We start from the raw sequence: 19,788 nt of genomic DNA on the forward strand, positions 1-19,788 counted from the left end.
AAAAAACAGTACCAAACTTTTGTGGGGTTAGACAGGGAGGCCCAATATGACCTTGACTATACTGTATCACATAGTATCAATCCTTACTCAACTCAGTGGGCTAGTTAAAAACACTGTGTGATACTTTAACACATTGATGCTCATTCATCTGCAGACTAAGCATTGTATAGACCATAGTGACTTCTCCAGCTACTGTTTCCAAACCTGTAGCCATTCCATCTGTTTCAAAATTTGGTTTGTTATTTGAACACAGGTGGATCACCAGCATTGAACCTGCGTTTTGGAAGTTTTTCTTTTCCACAGGGTTAATTTTGCTGTGCATCTACTGTACTCTACATTTGCAGGTTTACATGACTCCCAATGACTCATGGAAATATATAATTTCAAAGCCAGTTAAGCTTGGAAATGGGCCTTTTATTATGGTCACAGACCCCATCCTGTGATACTGCAAGCAAGGGGGTGCCAGCAAGTCCATTTCAAAGAGGCAAACAAAACACTCATCCTCACATGGCAGCGAATATTCCATATACATATTTGTCACAGTGCCCTCCCTCAACATTCCGGTGGAGAGACCCTTCATTTCGAAAAGGCTGAGCATCCCGGAGTCCGAGGAAATCGGGAATGTGTATGAAATATACGCTGGACAGCCACAGGAACTGCGGCCACTTGGGGCTTGTCATGTGGGCAGCACATGCCTGAGGGATATTTCATGCCTGTCTCGTTTTAAGGGGTATCAGCTGCAGTCAGGAATGTAAACATGTAAAGTATAGAGGGAGAGGATAAGACATTGACTGTGCATTTTAGGGGCTTGTTCGAAAGGAGCTCATTAAGTAAAAATTTCCCTCAAACTTAAGGTTTTTTGGAGCCCAGGAGATGTGATTGTGAGGGGTTTTTTTTTGTGTGTATTGAGAGAACTTTACTCTTTACTTTATTACTAATACAGTACATACACTCATTTTACTAAAACGTGTGTTGTTTGTTGATATGAAACGCTGTGCATGTTTTAAATTGTGCTCTTGTTTTATTTAAACTGCATGTTTAAATGATTGTCTTCCCACATTTGATTCACAGAAATTAGGAGAGGCAGGCAGGTAGACAGACTGTTCCATCAATGAGAATTCGAACATTGTTAAAACACATGACAAAGTCATTTTTATACACTAAGAGGCAGACTGCAATGCAATCGCCATTCTCTTTTCAGTCACACTTTTTGCTGGTCCCAATGCACTCATCATGACAGCTAGTTGCAAAAGGTATTGAGTCTTTCATCCCGTTCTTAGCATGGATGGCACAATACCAGTTTGTTATGCCTAAAACCATACCAATCCGTCTTTTACCCTTTGTTAAAACAGCTATGCTGTCTATACATTTGCGTGGGGGGTGTATCATGTTTTGTGATTCCTGGACATTGGAGATGTTCAAGTTTCATGTTTGCTGTTACATTTGTTTACATTCAAGGCACTTTTCAATGTTTACAGTGAGGGAGGGTAAATTATTACCTTTTCTTGACTAGCTATCTTGAATGCTATCTGTTTGTAGTGTATACTCAATGTGGAAGTGGTTGGTTGAATTAGTGTACAACATGTCCAGCCCCAAGTGGCTTATCCAATCAAAGACTGCATAAATACAGATGACTTGTCCACCTTGAGGTAAACACTTGACGAGAGATCATTTGAAACAGAGTGTTAACCCTGTGGGCATAGTGAAAACGCTCTGTGCACCTTTGACAGGTTTTTTTTTTTTTGTCATCATTGCACCTTCATGTGGTGACTGAAACAGGGTCCACAGGGCATGTCTGACATCACATAGTTAAGCCAGCTGTTCGAACTCACTGAGGTCACAGATACGGCAACGCTTGGCCATCTGTTGGCCATGTGTGTGTCTCTCCTGAAAGATTTCATCCACCAGAGGCCCCCGTCGCTCTCCGGCCCCTTTAGTCTTGGCTTACACGTGTATGGGGTTAAAATACATCTCGCCACGTTTGACACCAGCCTTAACTAGCGACCATGTCTGATGCAGAGCAGGCACTGTTTGTTGGAGCCATTCGTCCAGTGAAACGAATGTGGAATGTTACAGGATATAGTGAAGTATATTGCTTTCTGCATAGCAGGACAAAGTAACAATGGAAACCTCACAATTTCCTCTCAACATTGTTTCCTCATCCCAAAGCTTTCAGACACGGAGTGCCATGTCTTGCTTCCCAGAGCTCAGTATTGATGTCTTCATCGACTGTAGGCCTCCTTGTTAGTGTCCGAGGGACGACAGTCCATTACTCATCTCTTATTTAAAACTTTGACATCTACCCCCTTGGTGTTCTCATAAAGAGCCATTTGTGAACGCTGCCAAAATGTTAAGCAGTGCAAATTTTGGGAAACAATTATGCATGCATGCATGTGTGTGTACCATTCGTCTGTCTGAGGAGAGTGCAAAATTGGGGAGAGTCAGTCAGTTTAAACAAAGCGGTACTCATCCACGTCTCTGCACTCCTTCGCTCCGGAGAACTAAATGTTTCCATGCAGGCTTATGACTCAGTGGCTCAGACAGAGGCTGTGAACTGCAGAGTTGAGGGGGGAGAGGAGGTGGCCATCCCCCCAGCTTTAAGTATAAATCAGAGAAGATTTTATTGGAGCCTCCAAAAGGAGCTGCTTGCCTAGGCCGTGTGATTGATGCTGTGGGCTTGAGACGATCTTTGAAGTCGTAATTAACCAGTACAGATGTTGGAGGACGACGACGCTTTGATTCAAACAATATGGTGCGACCGACTCAGAAAATTCCTCCCCAATGAGAACCCTTGGTGAAGGCAGTGGCCTGATGAGTGCAAAACTCCAATTAAAGGGAGAGGAAAATACCATCTCCCCTTATAATGTTTGGCTGTCTTGTTAGAGAATTGCATGGTTTTGTTTATGATAGTGAAGTTACTACATGTGTGTTCAAGTAATGGAAACTTGCTTCTGCCTCCTAACTTCAACACTTACAAATACTGACACTTTAAAAAAAACAAAAAAAAAACAATTGTTTATACGGTTCTCTAGTGACAACATTGCACAATTTGTACAAGTTTGAAGCTCTTTTTGTTACATTTTGGTACCGGTACAAGAGCATGACGATAGCAGATGGATCCTCATTTATTTGACTTGCCATCTCTCTGAGGTTACGGCCAAAAGGTTGCAGGTCTTTCTGAAGCAGATGCTCTAATTGTGGGAATGTGGTACCAGTGCAACAGCATGAAGATAACAGACGGATCCTCATTTCTCTCCCAGGGTTAACTAGCATGACCTTTGACCTCCCAGAGGTCATGAGCAGGAGGCTGCAGAACTGTTTGAAGCAGAGATGGTTTAAAAGAAAAAAAAGTCTAGAGTGGCCTGAACTCATCATGATTCATGTGAAGATTTCATTTTTAAACCAGACATATCTTTTCTTTCAGTCATACAGTAGTTCAGCTCTTGTTAGCTTAAATCACTCCAATACCTTGACATTGCTGGAAACTGGAATTGGAAACTGTTTATCTCTTACTCCTCATGACATTTAGCACATGAGATTGATTTATTTCTTTTCTTTTTTTGCTTAGTGTTCATTGTGTGCACACAACTGCCTTTTGCTTATTGTTAGGCTTGTAGTTGGCTTCAGAAAGTCCAGCAGGGAGTAGAGATTCACCAGCCCTTGGAACAGCCCTTCAGTCTCCTACATTTCTGTCTCAGGGGACACAGTAGATCTGGTGATGTTGCACATCTGCTGTGTGTGTTATGAAGGCGGAGGGGAGGAAGGTCTTTTAAACACCAATCCCTCACAGGGGGAAATGTGTAAAACAATGTGGGGTTTGTATATTCTATAGGTTTCTACTGCGGTGGCACATGTGAGCGTCTGCCTATTCAGAAAGAAAACAGTCTGACTCTGACACACACTCTCTTCGGAGAGGCTAACTGCAGTCATTGCAGTCGGGTAATGTCACATTGCCACAGGATTTGTAAATAACTGAATGTGTTGTTAACAATCTCTGATCATGGTGAAGTTGCCTCTCACACCAGTGTGACCAAATGTGTTAAATGCACCATAAATGGTGGGAAAAAGGTGAAAAAGAAGAAGCAAAACTTTCCACTGCCTAATTAATTCTCTTTTTAAACACGTCACACTTTTTTTCCACAACTAATTGAAAAATAAGGCTGTGCTTAATTTTAAGAGGGAGAGGTAAATAGTTACTCACACGCTCCAGTATCGCTTAACCCTGGAGGTTGACCCTGGCAAAAGTAAACTGTAATCAAAATCTGAGTCAACACAACAGATCCGATCCAATTAAGTTGCAGTGTACACATGCTTCTCTCTGAAGCACACACAGCAGCCTACTGAGGGAGGAGGCACTAAGTTACGACCACATCATAGGCATATGATCACCCTCCAGGCATATGAGGGTGGATGTCAATGAAGACAATGACAGTAAATCACAGTCATTGTAATAACATGATAATATCATACGAAATACCATACTGTCATCGATAGTTCTGTGTTAGAATATTCCCACATCTAAAGAAAGTTACACAACAAAACACACTGTTCAAGTGCTTTCAAACATGCTGGTGTCATTTTTCAGAGTTTCCCCAATGTTTCTTATTAGCATCCCTCTCCATCTTAAAGACTCAGATTCCATAGCTAGACACTCGTCCTCTCTGAAGTTTGACCTGGCTTTGACATTCCCACATAAATTATGTTATTTGACCCCGTGTTGATAACAAGAGCTCAGAGAACACCCGTGTAACATAAAACAGCCAACTCCAAGGCCACGGCCAAGATGGCGACCGAAAACCCTCTACTTCAAACAAATATTTATCTAGCTCAGCAGGGAAGTCATAGTAAATAAATTACATTAGTTTAAATAAATAAGTCCAGTCTGATAAAATATCAACTTGGTCGTATTGTGGAATGTAATTGAGTTTTCAACAAACTGATTTTTTTTTTGTCATTCTGAGGCTACTATATGTCACACCTGGCTTTCGTTGTAGAGGTAGAGCGTAGAGTGAATCAGGGCCTGGCTCGCTGTCTTCATCCCTGTTGAGGCATCTGGAAGCATTACCTGCACTCTGAGAGAAGGAGAGCAAACTGCTTTGTTGCAATTTTAACGAGTTGGCAACTTGGCTGTGTTGGTATGGGGATATTTACCTGATGTAGCCTCACACAACCTCACTGAAGGACATGTTATCCACACTGCCAATCAACACTGATCAAATCAAATAATATTATTGTGCATATCTTGTGCCTTGTCCCAGATTCAAGGTTTGCTATATGCACATGTTGAAGATAGAAATGGCTACTTAACTTCCTACAATGCTTCTTTACATGAAACCTGCCCATGGTATGTACTGTACATTAGGTATAGGTGAGCAAACCTCAGGAAAGTTTGGGTGATTTGTTCCGCTGTTCTTGCAGCTTCTTTTAGTCTACAGTTTATTGCTCGTATTCCTTATAGTCAGGAATCAGGATTGTAGTCACCAGCAAATCCTTATTTATGCTACCAACAATCATATCACCAGTAAAACCTAATGGGCCTTTAGTAAGGCATTCACAGCCAAGAGAGGGCCTCCTATTTGGCACAGGCTGTTGTTTTCCCTTTTTCTGCATCAACAGTAGGGAATGCTTTTGAAATTAGAATCAGCACAGAGCTGAGTGAAGAGAAGTAAACATAATGGGGGGAAAAAAAGTTTTGGCAGTCTCCGTAGTTATTACTGACCTTACTGACTGTTAAATTAAGTTTTTCTTAAGTGTTGAAATTGAAATGCATGTGTGAATACTGGCCACGTAACACATTAGGAAATTGTTTGGGACCTCCTCTATGACTGTTGCTCTCTTGTATAAACAATTCACTTGTCAGCCTCGTGTCTTAACTCTTGACATATTGTCTTGCTGCCACAACTGGATCACTGGAGCCAAAAATATACAGCTAGCAACACTCGTCCAAGCAGACTGGATTTTTAACTGATGTCCTCCTTGATCACATTCGTCCTCCCTTAAATGCGTTCTGTCCGTTAGTCCTAATTCATTCTATCCACTCGTCTACTTCTTGCCGTTGCTCACTCCTCTCCCCTCACTTTCACTCCCCTTTCCTCTCGTTGCTCTGGGTAATAAACTCCAGGCCGAGTGGGCAGACGATGTCTTTCTTGGACATTCCTCGCGGAGTGAGTCATAGCTCTCACACAGCTGCAGCGACTCCTTTGCAGGATTTTCATTTTCCGTTATTTTTTTTTTCTCGCTTTTTTTGGTGTTTTTTAAGACCACTGCAAAAAATAACTAAAAATACACACACAACGACTTCCCTTCTTGTCTTTTTCTCAGAGAGAGAGAGAGAGAGAGAGATAGACCGCAAGATGAAACTCAACAAAACAATAATGATACTGGAGGCCTCTTTTGGTTTTGTATAAAGTCTAATTTATTTCTTTATTCCCCTTTTCCCCAAGAAAATGCACAGTGACATGGAAACTAGCACCAAAAACAAAAACAGCGGAAGGGGCATTTCATACATTTCATAATTTGAGACCTGACTTTTATGTTCGAGCCACTGGCTCGAGAGGTGCTTTTTTTTTGGTTATACAAAAACAACTCTGTTTGTCAACAAGAGGTGATACTGTAGCTTTGATATGCAAAAACAACAACAGATAAGAGATACAGCTGTGATGATGAAAGTGGTCGTGACTATTTTGCTAGCTAGGAGAATACTGTCCTTAAGGGGATCATTTGTGTTTGACATCTCACTCACAACAGACACTGATGTGGGCAAGATGGCTTGCAGAGTGAATACAGAGCTGTGACATCTTAAGAACTGTGCAAAATTTCCTGTTACTCTTAGACCAAGACATTCATATAAGGTGAATATCTTTTTTTATTCTTCAAAATTAACGACCTTACAAATGAAACAATCATTTTTAAAAAATAAAAAAAAAGCTTTGTTGTTCTTGTCCTGGAACATTACAAGATGGCATTGAAAAACAATAAAAACTAAACACCATAATAAAACTTAAAAAAAAAAAATACTTCAAGATTTCTTTGGATTTTATCCTTTGGCAGAATCCAGTGCAGGCACCTTCACGTTGGCACAGCGTCTTGGTGTCGTGTCTTTCTCCTCCTGCTGTCGGTTTGAGGTTAAGAGCTGAGTGGTCCCCTAAGTTCTTACGGCCGCGACTGCCACTCTCTGACTAGCTGGTGCTGTGAAGGTGACAGAAAAGCTCTTAAGGTTCTCACACTGACAAAGATACAAGTATTTCAGGCATTGCAATCAATCAATCCACAAGATTTTCAGTTTGTACTGTACATCATGTTGTGATGATTGACATCAGTAACAGCGGGAGACGTTCAACTTCATAGATACTAACAATTCAGTAATATTGGGATAGCCAAGAATATGATACTTGTAACTCAACTTCCATTACCTAGTGCGTGACACTTAACATCTATTCCAAGAAGTACAAGCGGAAACAGCTGCCTTTTTAGTCTGCAACAACTCAGTTAAATTACTTACAGCAGAGAGCACTTTTGGTTGAAAACGAATAGTCTAACTACTAAAAGGCACGTGAAATCATTACAAGTACCAACAACAGCAAAGCTGGCACTGACAAAAAAAGGCTTGCTAGCATGCAAACTCATGTGTTTTGGCAATGTTGTTGGCAAACTGCAGTGCAAGTTTTTTACATTTTTGTAAGGAAGTCTGACTTGGGTCACAGCAATGCATGGAGCATGTTCACTAGTTAGTTGGCTGGTTGAACATGCATGGTGATCTGTCAGTTGACTATCCACCAGTCACACAAACCCCAGCCCATTGATACTTTCACAGTGCACGGCTACACGCACACACACAGCAAGACCAGGGCTGGGTTTCCCAGAGTTGTTAAGAAGCTCGCAAGTGCTAAGAACTTCTTAGGAGCGTTCTAAGAACATTCTAAGAACGCTCCTGAGAAGTTCCTAGCACCCCAGATCATTACGTGCAGAGTTCCCTGTCGAGTAGGAGCGTGTGTACCATACCTGCTTTCCCACACGTCCTCTCACACTCGTCTTTGGTCTCGAAGCGGTTGGCGTTACCAGCGCAGCCTCCGTACCAGAAGCGGCTGCAGCTCTTGCTGAGGGTGTCGTAGTACCACTTCAGCACAAACTTCACACAGGTGCCCTCCTCTTTGGGCAGCTTGCAGATGTCCACTAGGGTGGGGGTGGGAAAATACGAGGGAGACATCAGAACACCAACATATACAGTATACTGTACATAAGACCACACACACACACGTATGCACGCACGCACGCACGCACGCTCGCGCCAGCATGCAACATTTAATTTGACTGAATTTCACCCATGGTCAAGTTTTGCATGCAGACTGGAACGCATTTCTAGATGATGCACAACAGCATAAATCCACTATCAGCATCATAACGCTGATCTATGTTTAACCACATGAAGAACGCATATGCCCCCTTTTTCTCTCTCAATCACTGCCAATTTCTAAAAGAATAGCCCCTTTCATCAATCTATTATAAACATACAGTATATGCAAACTTCTGCCAGTTTCAGAGGGTAACGGGTGCCAGAGGGTTTTCATTCTGTCCAGACCTTAATAGTTTTCAGGGGACCATAAAAGAGGTCTTTGTTCACAAATCAAATACAGTTAAAATTGAATGTAACCTTAACGCTGTGTTTTCCATGGAACGCAAATCTTTTCATTTTGAATTTCTCGTGCATAACGGGACGGCTCGGGTTTTGGGGAGTTTATGTCAAATTACAGTAACATCACTGTGCCCATAGAGGCTGTTTTCAAGCAACTAAAGCAGTCTGACACATTACATAAGCATGGGGAAACTTGGCTAATTACTGTGAATATCTGCTTATTTCCCCCCTTTGTGGCCTTTCTTATTCCTGTAGCAAGAAAATGAATTATCAGCAGATCTAAGGCCTGCAATGCATGACTTGAAACACAAAAGTAGACTATAAGGATTTACCAGGAACAGGGCTTATCTTGGATTTTGATGAGACTGTGTCTTTCTCAGGCTCTGCAAGATCAAACAGAAAGAGGCATCTTGTTGAAATTCTGTCATCGTCAACGCTGTCAGTCAGTCCACTGACTGCTCTTGGAGATGTTACTCACACTTCAATCTCATGTTGCAAAAATAAGCAAACTCTGAATCTTTACTTTCTGCTTCATTTTAAAACCTTTTCTGAACTACTGACTATCTAACATGCTTCCAAGCAAAACAGTTTGAAAATGATTCACTGTGCGCTCATCTCAATCAGCTTCCTTACAGATGACTGCTAAATCCAATAATTTGATTTCAACCTCAGCGAGCACATTCGCACTCTGCGTGACATTTCCCATTTCTTCTGTCAAACCCGACCACACAGCCCTCGCTCCTCCGCGTCCCCCTGGGGTCAAACTCAAATACACACTGGCCCGCATGAGAGACTACAGCAACAGCGTACGATGTGACGGTGTAAACAGTGTGTGGTGTGACCGTTTAAACAGTGTGTGGTGTGGTGGTTTTAACAGATTTGGAGCGAGTGTGATGGTGTGTGTGTGTGTGTGTGTATGTGTGTGTGTGTGTGTGTGTGTGTGTGCGTGTGTGTGCGTGAGATAGCTTGTTCAGTTCATGATTCTCACTAGTGTGTAATGTAGCTGCTCATCCCAGCTGCTTTCAGTCACTCTGCACTGACTAACATGCCCACTGGGAGGTGTGTGTGTGTGTGTGCGTTGGAGGGGGGGGGGGGTTTGGGGGGCGTTTCTGTGTAAAGTACGCTGTGCTGCTCCTTCAAAAGCCCCCTCAGCGTTTATGTTTTATCAAGTAGTTATATCCTTGGGAATGGAGTGGGTCAGATGTTTCATCATAGGACCTTTTCTTCATTTGCTTGACATTTAAGTTGACTACTAACTCCCACTGTTTCTGCAGCAATGAACTGGGTCATGGGAGAGACTTTTATATTTCTCAGTAACTCAACTGCGCAAACAGCTCTTCAGAACAGCACGTTTATACTCAGAGGGCACATATAAGGACCTGGTATTCGGAGGAATCGTGGGCTGAAATACAACAGTGTCTACTACACTCATCTGCAGTTTCCCTGATCAGAAAAACATGACCAAATGAGGTTTTTCTGAAATCAAAAGCGACGCAACCCAAAGAAAACACAGTGTGTAACAGGGCAATCGCCAATAACACCTGCATGGATATTTCTTTAGCAATGGCCAAGGAAAGCTTGGGAACAAGCCACCTTTAATTGAGTCACAGTGCAAAACCTCAATTAGTCTGTGTAGCTGGCTACTGAGTAAGCCTCCGTTAAAATGTTCATGTATGTGTGTGTGTGCAAGAGAAAGTGAGGGAGGAGAGAGAGAGAGAGAATAGGTAGGCCTAGGTGTGTGTGTGTGTGTGTGTGTGTGTGTATGTGTGCTTGTTCACCAATAATACCTCCATGGTTATCACGTCAGTAATGGCTAAGCTAAGTTTGAAGACAAGCCACCAATAATCAAGCTTTTCACCAGGGCAGGAAAAGTAGGCTCAAGAATGTTTGTTTTCCCTTCAGTAGCAACATATACAGTTTCCAACTCTGAAAAGGTGACTGTGCTCCCTGACATCATCAGCCCTATTAAATCTCACTTCAACTTCAACTTGAAAGTGAACCCGCAGTAGATTGTTAAAAGTCATACAACTTACCAACTTCTGGCTTACTTAAAGGGGCCGTTAGATGAACCCCTGTTGTAATTTTTGGCTCTACCCCTTCTGCGGTAAAAAAAAAAAGAAAGAAAAAAAAGAGACAGATCCATCAGTCATTAGCCAGCTGGAAACAAGCGATCACAAGCAAATTGATGCATTAGATAAGAATGCATGGCCATTTAATTCTCATTAGTATAGTGAGTGAGTGAGAGTGTATGTGCAGATACAGCTGTGCCTCCTCATTGACAACTCCTTGTCTGGGGAAATGTGCAATATACAGTGTGGTCTGTGTGTTTCTCTGCTCAGAGATTGAGGCACTGGTTACTATGTCTACTGACTGCTGTTGTATGCAGCTGTATGTAACACTGTATGCCCAAGACAAATGTCCCATCTGGGACAATAAAGTTCATCTACTGTACCGTAATTTCCAAACTATTAGCCACAGCTTATACATTGAGGTTGCAACATTTCTTCAGCTACCAGGTTTATATATAACGGGGGGCAGTCAATATGGTATCAATATGGTTTGGCTTCTTTTAACTTGCATAAAACACTGTCCCACCGCTTATACACAACGCGGCGAACACACAGACAAAATACCGTGATCGTCTAATAATCTGCACTCACTGGTGGTGAAGATGCCCTTGTGCATTCCTAAGACCTCTCCCTTGGCGGAGCGGGCGGTGACGGCCACGTGGTAGGACTGCGTGGGCTCCAGGTGCTGGAGGGTGACGTGGGCCTGGGTGACGTTCTTGCGCAGCACGGGCGTGTGGTCGTGCAGACGCACCGCGATGACCTCGTAGTGGGCGTGGCCGGGCTGGCCGGAGGCGGCCCAGCGCAGGCTCAGGCTGTGGGAGGTGACGTCGGCCGCGTGCAGCTCGCCGAGATGGACGTCTGGGAGGGAGGGCAGACGTTAAAACGCACACGTTAACACACACGCAAACACACACACAGAAAACATACACACACGTGCATACATGCGTATATGCGCACGTACACGCACACACACAGAAAACATACACACACGTGCGTCGTGCATACATGCGTATATGCACACGTAAACGCACACACACACAGAAAACATGCGGACAGATTTACATGTGTGCACTCACACACACACTTTCACACACACATACACAGAAAACATGCACACGCGTGCATACATATACTGTATAGATGTGCGCGCACACACACACACACACACACACACACAAACACATGCAAACACATGCACAGACACAATGTGAAAATTCAGTAACACAGAGAGCAGGATATCAATCTGCCTTTATCTAGTCTATGAAACGAGTTAAACAAACTGACCTTTCGGGTGTTTCTCATGGTCTGCCGTCTGTTCCTGATGCTGAACAGGATGCTTCCTTTAAACAGAACAAAATATGCATTGAGATAACCATTCCCTCTTGTACCCAGTACAATGTACAGCATTCACATTGCTTATGAAATGCAGGCAAAAAAAACAAAAACAAAACAAAAACTGTGACAAATATGCATCGCTCTATTACTCTAAATATCTGACTACTGACATATTACCACATTTACTCTCATGGCTTTGTGATGCAAGACATATGTTGTGGATTCCTAGCCTAATGATCTTCCTGAAATGACACATCACATAAGGCACTTACTCGTGCATGTTGGTCGCTCTCTCTGGGGTTTTGTGAGGCTGATCACTCTGCGACCACTTGCAGTTTTTGGCGACTTCGGGTGACATGTAGAAGGCATTGTCAACTGCAAGGAAGACAGACACACAACACAAACAGCTTTACGACACAAAGCTTAACCAGAAAGACCAGCTGGGCTGGCAAACACTAAGAGGACAGACAGAGAGATAGAGAGAGAAAGAACGAGAGAGACAGACAGACAGACAGACAGACAGGGAGAGAGAGAGAAAATAGAGAGTGAGAGAGAGAGCAGTGTAGCGTGTTAGATTCTAGTCTTGGCTGGAGGCACGAACAAAAGTGAGATTCCCATGAAACTGAAAGCAGAGACAGGACTGTGAAGAAATGTGAGAGAAAAACATCAAGGCTGTTGAGAACTTTGCGACGCAGGGTGAACCTGGGAACAAATTACTATCCAATAAGCCGGCAGCTGGCGAGTGTGTCGTGTTTCATTAAACTATTAGCTGTGGCGTGACTGCAGTGCAATGTGAGACTTTGGTGTGAAACGACAGAAAGCAGAAGACAAACACAGATGATGGAGTGACATGGGGCCCTATGGAAGCGAGATGTTATGCCTGTTACTGTATATCAATGGAACAGTGGGAACAACAAAAATATAACTGAGGTATAAAAGTTCAGCTGAAGAAAAGTTGAAGAAAAGTTCTACCATGTATTGGCCCTACCTACAGTATGCACTTGACAAATTAATTTAGCGAATTAGCATAATCCGTGTGATTGTACTAATCACAATCAGCTGATTTAGTGAATGGTTGGAGCAATTATGTAGCAAGACTTTAACTTTCTGTAGGCTTTTACAGCTCTGTAGAAGACACAACTCACGGCTTAGATATTTGGGCAGCAGGCGGCCGAAGTTCTGAATGTAGTCGTCGTAGAAGCCGGCGTCCTTGTCCACGCGCTTGAAGAAGACGTCGGACGGCTCGCTGGCCACGCGGCTCAGGACGCGGGCGTCCCCGGCGGTCAGCCGCTCGCCGATGCCCAGCACCACCAGGAAGTAGCCCTTGCACTTGGCGTCGGTGGCGGCGCGCACCAGCCGCTCCTCGAGCGCCTCCACGCCGCCGGTCACCATGAGCACCATGACGCGGAGGCGGCGCGGGTGCGGCACGGACTCGAACACCAGCTCCGCGGTGGACTCCAGCGCTCCGGCCAGGTCGCGCCCGCCCTCCAGCTGCGGCGTCTTCTCCAGCAGGAAGCCGCGGATGGCGGCGGCCGACGCGTGCTCGGTCAGGCCGAAGGAGACGTGCACGGCGGGGCCGCTGCTGTTGCGGACGAACTCGTAGGGGCTGTGCTGGACCAGGGCCACGCGGGCGTGGTGGACGGAGGTGACCGGCTCGCGGGAGATCTCCAGCTGCTCCACCATGTGGGCCACGTAGTGCTTGGACTCGTCGAAGACGGACGGCCACGTGGTCTCGGAGCTGTCCAGCACGAAGGCCATGTCGATGTCCAGGTCGGACTTGAAGGACCGCTTGTCCCGGGCGCTGCGGGGTGGGGCATAGTCGCACACACCATCTGGAGCGCAGAAATCTGGAGCAGGAAAGAAAAACAAAAGAAATTCAATAAACAAAAAATATTTATTCATATTATGTAATAATAACATCTCATCAACAATTTACAATTCAAACACAAACATTCTCACACATTAATGATGCATTGCCAAGTATCACCATCTTGTCCAACACCAGTCATAACATTGTGATTATTTTCTACCATATAAAACTCAATGAGCACAATTTGTACCACATTTTCACAAAACAAAGGCACCATGGCAAGAATCCATTGGGGCAATTGCTCTGTCACTAGTTTGGAGTTTAACACAGTTTTAAAGTGGATTTGGAGTTGGGAGTTAGAGTTTAAAACCGTGCTAAACTCCAAACTAGCAACAGACCCCATTGAGACTTGTACATGGACTGTAGGCTACACACACTGCACTTTATACTCTTGCTATTTATCAAAAATATTTATTTTCTTTCTATACAATCACACAGAAAAAGTCAAACACCAAACGAAATTTCACTACATGTTTTACGTTAGTATTTTTATGTATGTATGTGACAAATAAACCTCCTTGTATCCTTAGCAGTTTTTAGAGGTTTCACTGAATATGGTCTCACCATAGCAAACGTGGCAACTCATGATCTTGCTGATGACTGATTCGTATTCGGCAGAGCCAGGAGAGGGCAGGACTATCACCTGAGCCAGGGCTGTGTTGTTGACCTGGAAGGGTAAAAGAGGACAAGACCAAACATGAACACTTGATATTGTGACTGATTGATACAATATGACAATTTCAAAGGCCTCAAGATGTTGTGCCAGGAATTCCCTTGTACTTACAACACACACAGTTACATAAGACTCTTTGACTCCAGTGATTAAGAGTTCATGCTAACAGCAAAAACTACCTTTGATTTTGTCTTTTCCAAATTGTGTCACAAGAAAACAAAGAGAAACACTAGCAACAAGTGACAACATGATGAATTCTGTCTGCTTCCAATCCATTGTAAACTGTTTTGAACAGACATATTTCATTTCAGTTGCAGTGGTTCAACTGCAAGACACGGTGCCGTTATTCCGAGAACAGAGTCAGGTCACTGATTAGAAGGTGATATCAGGTGTGACTGCCCTGCTGGCGTTAGCTTTTACCTGCACGGCTCTGGCGAGCTGCCGGTTGTCGGTGCTCAGGAGGAAGACCGAGGCGATGCCGGCGTCGTACAGCCGGAGCGCGGCGGCGCTGAAGGCCGGCGAGATCTTGACGCCGCCGCCCACGAAGAAGACGGCCACCTTGCGCACCAGGAAGCCGCTGCGCACGCGCTTGAAGGTGTTCTGGGCCAGGAAGTTCATGGCGGTCTCCAGGCTGCGCTCCTTGCGCGAGGTCTGCAGCTGCAGGCCCTCCACGGCCTCCAGCAGGGCCTTCTTCTTCATGGCGTCGGCGAAGCGCACCTCGGTGGTCACCTCGTTGTTGTAGAGGGTCAGGGCCACGCGGGCGCCGCGGGGACAGTTGCCCTGGGCGATGGTGATGTTGTTCAGCACGCGGCTGACGGTGTCGCGCATGTTGTTGAAGACGGGCCTCTGCACACCCTGGGAGGAGTCCAGCGCGAAGGCCAGCTCGGTGGGGTACAGGGGGCACTCCTGGGCACCTGGTGGAGAGGACAGAGGGATCAGGAACACAGTTCTGTGTTCAAACTGTAATTGGCCGCGTTTCCCAGAAGGAGCTTTTAAGTGCTAAGAACTTCTTAGGAGCGCTCTAAGAACATTCTAAGCACACTATAAGAAGTTCTTAGTACTTAAGAGCATCTTAACGAATCTGGGAAACGCGGCCATTATCAACACATTGGTTTCTTCCTATACTGTATGTCTCCAATTCTAGAGAGTTCTTTCCTCGCACCTGTTACTCATGGGCTCGACTCTGAATGTTTAACACTCTGCAAAGTCCCATGAGACATGTGTAATGTTTTGGCGCTCCATAAGTGAAATTCAATTGTAATTGAAAACATTGTTACCGTCAAGTACAGTTCTGTGCCGTGCGGTATTTTGTGCTGTGCACTTACCATAGCAACAAGCTGAAAACAAGAAGAAAGGATTTGCATTATTAGATTATCATCACAGGACATCTCATATGAAGAATTTAGTATCTGGCATTTCAATACATTCATAATCGCAATAAAATAAGCCCTATTTGCTTAAATAGTATACTTACGACAGTTGTCCCGAATCTTCTTGACAAGGTCGCATTGCTGGAAAGAGAAGAAAACACATATCAAAGCATTTTTCAATTTGTGTTCTTTTGAGAATTACCATAAACCACTGTGTAATAAATGCAAAATGCAGTGTGACCAAAGGTAACCATACCACCACACTCTGTCCTCGAGGTCCTTTCTGGCCCTGCAGGAGCACAAACATGGCATTCAGATTAGTGGAAACAGATGAGCTCAGTCCTTGGTTACATAATCTATTCTAGTGCCTAGCATTCTAGCATCCTATTATTTATAATGTGCAGCACTACATGCTCGTAAGTCGACATGAAACATTTTTATATGAAGACACTGGAGCTTATCAAACGTCTTAATCAGTCAAAAGAAAAGCTGTTGGCTAGTAAAAGTAACGAGTGGTTAAAGAGGCGAAACACAGTCTTGGTCGAACATGAATAACACAATGTTAGTGTGAAAAAGGGAAGCGGAAAGTAAACGGGTGCTTACGTAAGGTCCTGGGTAGCCGATGTCTCCCTTCTGACCAGGTCCACCGGGGTCACCTGAAACACCCTGGAAGAGTCCACAGGTATAGCTCGTAAAGTACTTGCAATTCATTACTGACAGAAGACCACAACAAACTAACAAACGACAGGGCCATATCTATACATGAATGAAGTAAAAGGTCCGCACACTTGCTCTCACTTGGTTTAGTTTATTATATAGAATTCAAGTTACGTAATTTGCGGACCTTTTGCTTCATTTTTGAATCTTAACTTTTTGGCTCCTGCACCTTTTTTTGGATGTGCGCACTTTGTTCAACTAAATACCATTTCTATACATGGACAAATGTAACACATGAACGGAGTCTTACGCGCTGGCCACGGTTTCCTCTGGGTCCTGGTCCTCCCTTAGTCCCTGGCTCACCAGCAGCTCCCTGTATGGATAGTTCAAAGGTCAAGGGTCAGAGGTCTTCATACATACGCCACCTACACTGAGTGTAAAGCCTCATGCGCAAGACCAAAATCACTGCTATACTGACAAAACAATTGAAGAGCTCTTTTCCAAAACGCTTTAAATCCATTTTTAAAAAACATTAAAAAGTCATGTTGTTTAATTGTGCATTTCAGGTAATATCTATAAAAATGCAGTTGTTTTGTTTTGATTGAGTAAAGATAAATCAACTAAACATAACAATGTTATACTGACATATGCGTGGCACGTCACACAAACAGCAAGGTTTAAATGAATTTAAAAGAAGACTCTTATAACATACGACTGTGGCAAATGCAGACTTCTATGACACATCTGTGAATCATTAAGGAGAAGAAAGATTACGATCATGCTCACCTTTAGTCCGGGGTACCCGGGGAAGCCTTCATCACCCTGAGGAAGGCAAAGTAGCAACTCATTTTACCACTTCTGTTGTCTTCACTTTAACATTCAGTATTTCTTATTCCAAGTAACTATAAAGTAACTTCATAGTTTTAACACATATTATAATCATTTATGTGAATAAAATGAGAAAATAGGGAAAGCTTTACCTTTCTTCCGTCAGGTCCAGCATCTCCGAAGCCATCACGACCATCCTCACCCTGTGTCACAGAATGAAGAGAAAGTGTGTTATTTATTTCATGTATTCCTATACCAGATAATCTTCCCTAAAAGTAATTTACAACGAAACACAATAGTGTGCAGCACCTTCTTTTCTCATAATTTTGTGTTGTTTGCCTTTTATTGATAGAGACAGTGAACAGGAGTGACAGGAAGCAAGTGGGAGAGAGAGATGGAGAAAGTGGGATCGGGAAATGACCTGTGTCGGGCTCGGAACTGGGTCCCTGTGAGCACCTGGGCGTCACATTGGAATGAGTGATTGTCACATTGGAATGAGTGATCGTCACATTGGAATGAGTGATTGTCACATTGGAATTTGATTGGCAAGGTTGTGGGTTGAGCGATTGGCGCTACACTATGGGTGACCGGCAGAAAATATTTATTCTATGCTGACTGTTCTACAGATTAAAAATGATCTTTAACATAAAGTCAAGACAGTACAGCTGGCTGGCTGGTGTCTACAGTCTATGGCTATAGGAAAACCTAGGGCAAGCAAAGTGGGTCATACTTTTGAACTCTACTGAAATACAGTTGATGACATTTTTGCATATTTTGTATCTATACATACACATGCATCACACATCACTAGAAAGATGTCTCTGCATTACCTAAGCAAATTAACTACGAGATATCCAATTTGAGTTATTGTGAGACCGTCTGCACACAGCAGGGAATAATTTAATTACTGCGACATTCAATGTGTTTTTGCCAAGTGAGCGAGGCCAGGATGGGATAGAAATCCAGAGAGTTACACGTGCTGGCACTATCTAAGGGTCACCAGGTTCTCATATCTACATCTGGACAACACCTTTCACCCATTAGAACACATGGCTGGCAAAAAATAACATCCTTCAAGTCCCGTTAACAAACAACAGCACCCCTATGATCAACATCAGGAATAGGAGGTTAAGACAGATAATCCTCATGGTTGACAGAGGGGATTGAGCCGAGTGATTTACAACACTGACGCAAAAACAATCGCCTGATGCCAAGTCAAAGGAGGTGAAGAACAATAAACATGGCCCTGAGAAAGCTCTTGGACGACAGTGCAAATATGCAGGACAAGGTGAGATCGTTCACTCACATAAACAACCTCACCATGATCTTGCCAAATATAGAAGTCCGCAGCTAGTAGTTGTAACTGTATGTGTGTGATGATTAATGGATAATAAACAACTACGTGTGTAGGGCTAACACTGGCAGCTTCCACATTTCTGTTTTCCGTGTGGACACTAATCCTGAGATACTGTTAAAAATTGACTTCTGGACCCATTGAGAGAGACAGTGCACTGCAACTGGAACTGGAAAGAGATGTGTTTATGTGAGCGAAGCTCTTGGCACGGACGGTCACATCACGCACCAGCCATCACGAGACTGTGAGTCATGACACACGGAGAGCCAAGACCAAGAATCAGGACACTCGCTGTTGAAACTACGACTGAAAAAGTCAAGGGTTCTTCTCTGCCCTGACCATACTCAAGTCGCTTCCTTACAACTCTGTTTTGACTGTGTTGTCATGTTAGTCAGCCAAGTGTAGAGAGATACCATGTGCTATTATGGCAAGACAGTCTGTTTAATACATTCGGCACAGCTTAAGTGGTCTGTAATTGAGAGTAAATTACTTTAATGGACAACTTTTTCATTTGGACTTGTGCTTGACGTTGAAAAAGGGCAGCTTTTCAAAGTACTTCTTACCCACTGATTCCAAAGTCATCCCAGATTTAGTGTGTGTGCGTGTGCGATTAAAGGATAACAAGAATAAAGGAAAAAAAACCTCCCAACATGCGCCAATAACACAATGATAAACAGTATCCTGAATAACTTAGGAAAGTCAGCTCAAGGTATAAGAATAAATGTGAGTTGATAAAATCACTCACTCAATTAAAATACTCCCATCCAATACACTGCAGCATTATTTCAGTAGCCAGTCTAAATCCCTGTGTGCTCCCTTCTCTCCGGTCCTCAAATGTAACATGTCATGTACCGTAGAGCTGTGCTTCTGTGCTGTGCTATGCTTTGCCAACAGTTGTGTAAAAGTTTGGAATCAGTTATTTTTGAACAGGCAACTTACAGGCTCTCCTCGTGGGCCCAAGGGTCCAACGACCCCCTTAGGTCCAGGCTCTCCTGGCTCA

At 43.7% G+C, this 19,788-nt stretch overlaps 1 protein-coding gene across 2 annotated transcripts in view; it reads right to left on the reverse strand.

The window, feature by feature from the left end:
- Nucleotides 1-6,391: 6,391 nt before the first annotated feature.
- The window catches only part of LOC134078640 (collagen alpha-3(VI) chain-like), a 122,321-nt gene continuing 108,924 nt past the window's right edge, over nucleotides 6,392-19,788 (reverse strand). For both annotated transcript variants that reach the window (XM_062534715.1, XM_062534714.1), the window contains 18 exons: nucleotides 19,728-19,788; nucleotides 17,587-17,637; nucleotides 17,393-17,428; nucleotides 16,917-16,979; nucleotides 16,553-16,615; nucleotides 16,206-16,238; nucleotides 16,054-16,090; nucleotides 15,905-15,916; nucleotides 15,000-15,493; nucleotides 14,471-14,573; nucleotides 13,182-13,883; nucleotides 12,309-12,411; nucleotides 11,986-12,041; nucleotides 11,293-11,559; nucleotides 10,666-10,731; nucleotides 8,965-9,015; nucleotides 8,002-8,172; nucleotides 6,392-7,188 (listed from right to left, as the gene is read on the reverse strand). The exon at nucleotides 19,728-19,788 is cut by the window's right edge and continues 2 nt beyond it. In XM_062534715.1, coding sequence (XP_062390699.1) covers nucleotides 7,145-7,188; nucleotides 8,002-8,172; nucleotides 8,965-9,015; nucleotides 10,666-10,731; nucleotides 11,293-11,559; nucleotides 11,986-12,041; nucleotides 12,309-12,411; nucleotides 13,182-13,883; nucleotides 14,471-14,573; nucleotides 15,000-15,493; nucleotides 15,905-15,916; nucleotides 16,054-16,090; nucleotides 16,206-16,238; nucleotides 16,553-16,615; nucleotides 16,917-16,979; nucleotides 17,393-17,428; nucleotides 17,587-17,637; nucleotides 19,728-19,788 — 2,413 coding nt within the window. In that variant the 3' untranslated portion in view covers nucleotides 6,392-7,144. The remainder of the gene's footprint in view (nucleotides 7,189-8,001; nucleotides 8,173-8,964; nucleotides 9,016-10,665; nucleotides 10,732-11,292; nucleotides 11,560-11,985; nucleotides 12,042-12,308; nucleotides 12,412-13,181; nucleotides 13,884-14,470; nucleotides 14,574-14,999; nucleotides 15,494-15,904; nucleotides 15,917-16,053; nucleotides 16,091-16,205; nucleotides 16,239-16,552; nucleotides 16,616-16,916; nucleotides 16,980-17,392; nucleotides 17,429-17,586; nucleotides 17,638-19,727) is intronic.

Source organism: Sardina pilchardus, chromosome 4 (genome assembly GCF_963854185.1).
Source record: "Sardina pilchardus chromosome 4, fSarPil1.1, whole genome shotgun sequence".
In the NCBI taxonomy this organism is placed as follows: domain Eukaryota; kingdom Metazoa; phylum Chordata; class Actinopteri; order Clupeiformes; family Clupeidae; genus Sardina; species Sardina pilchardus.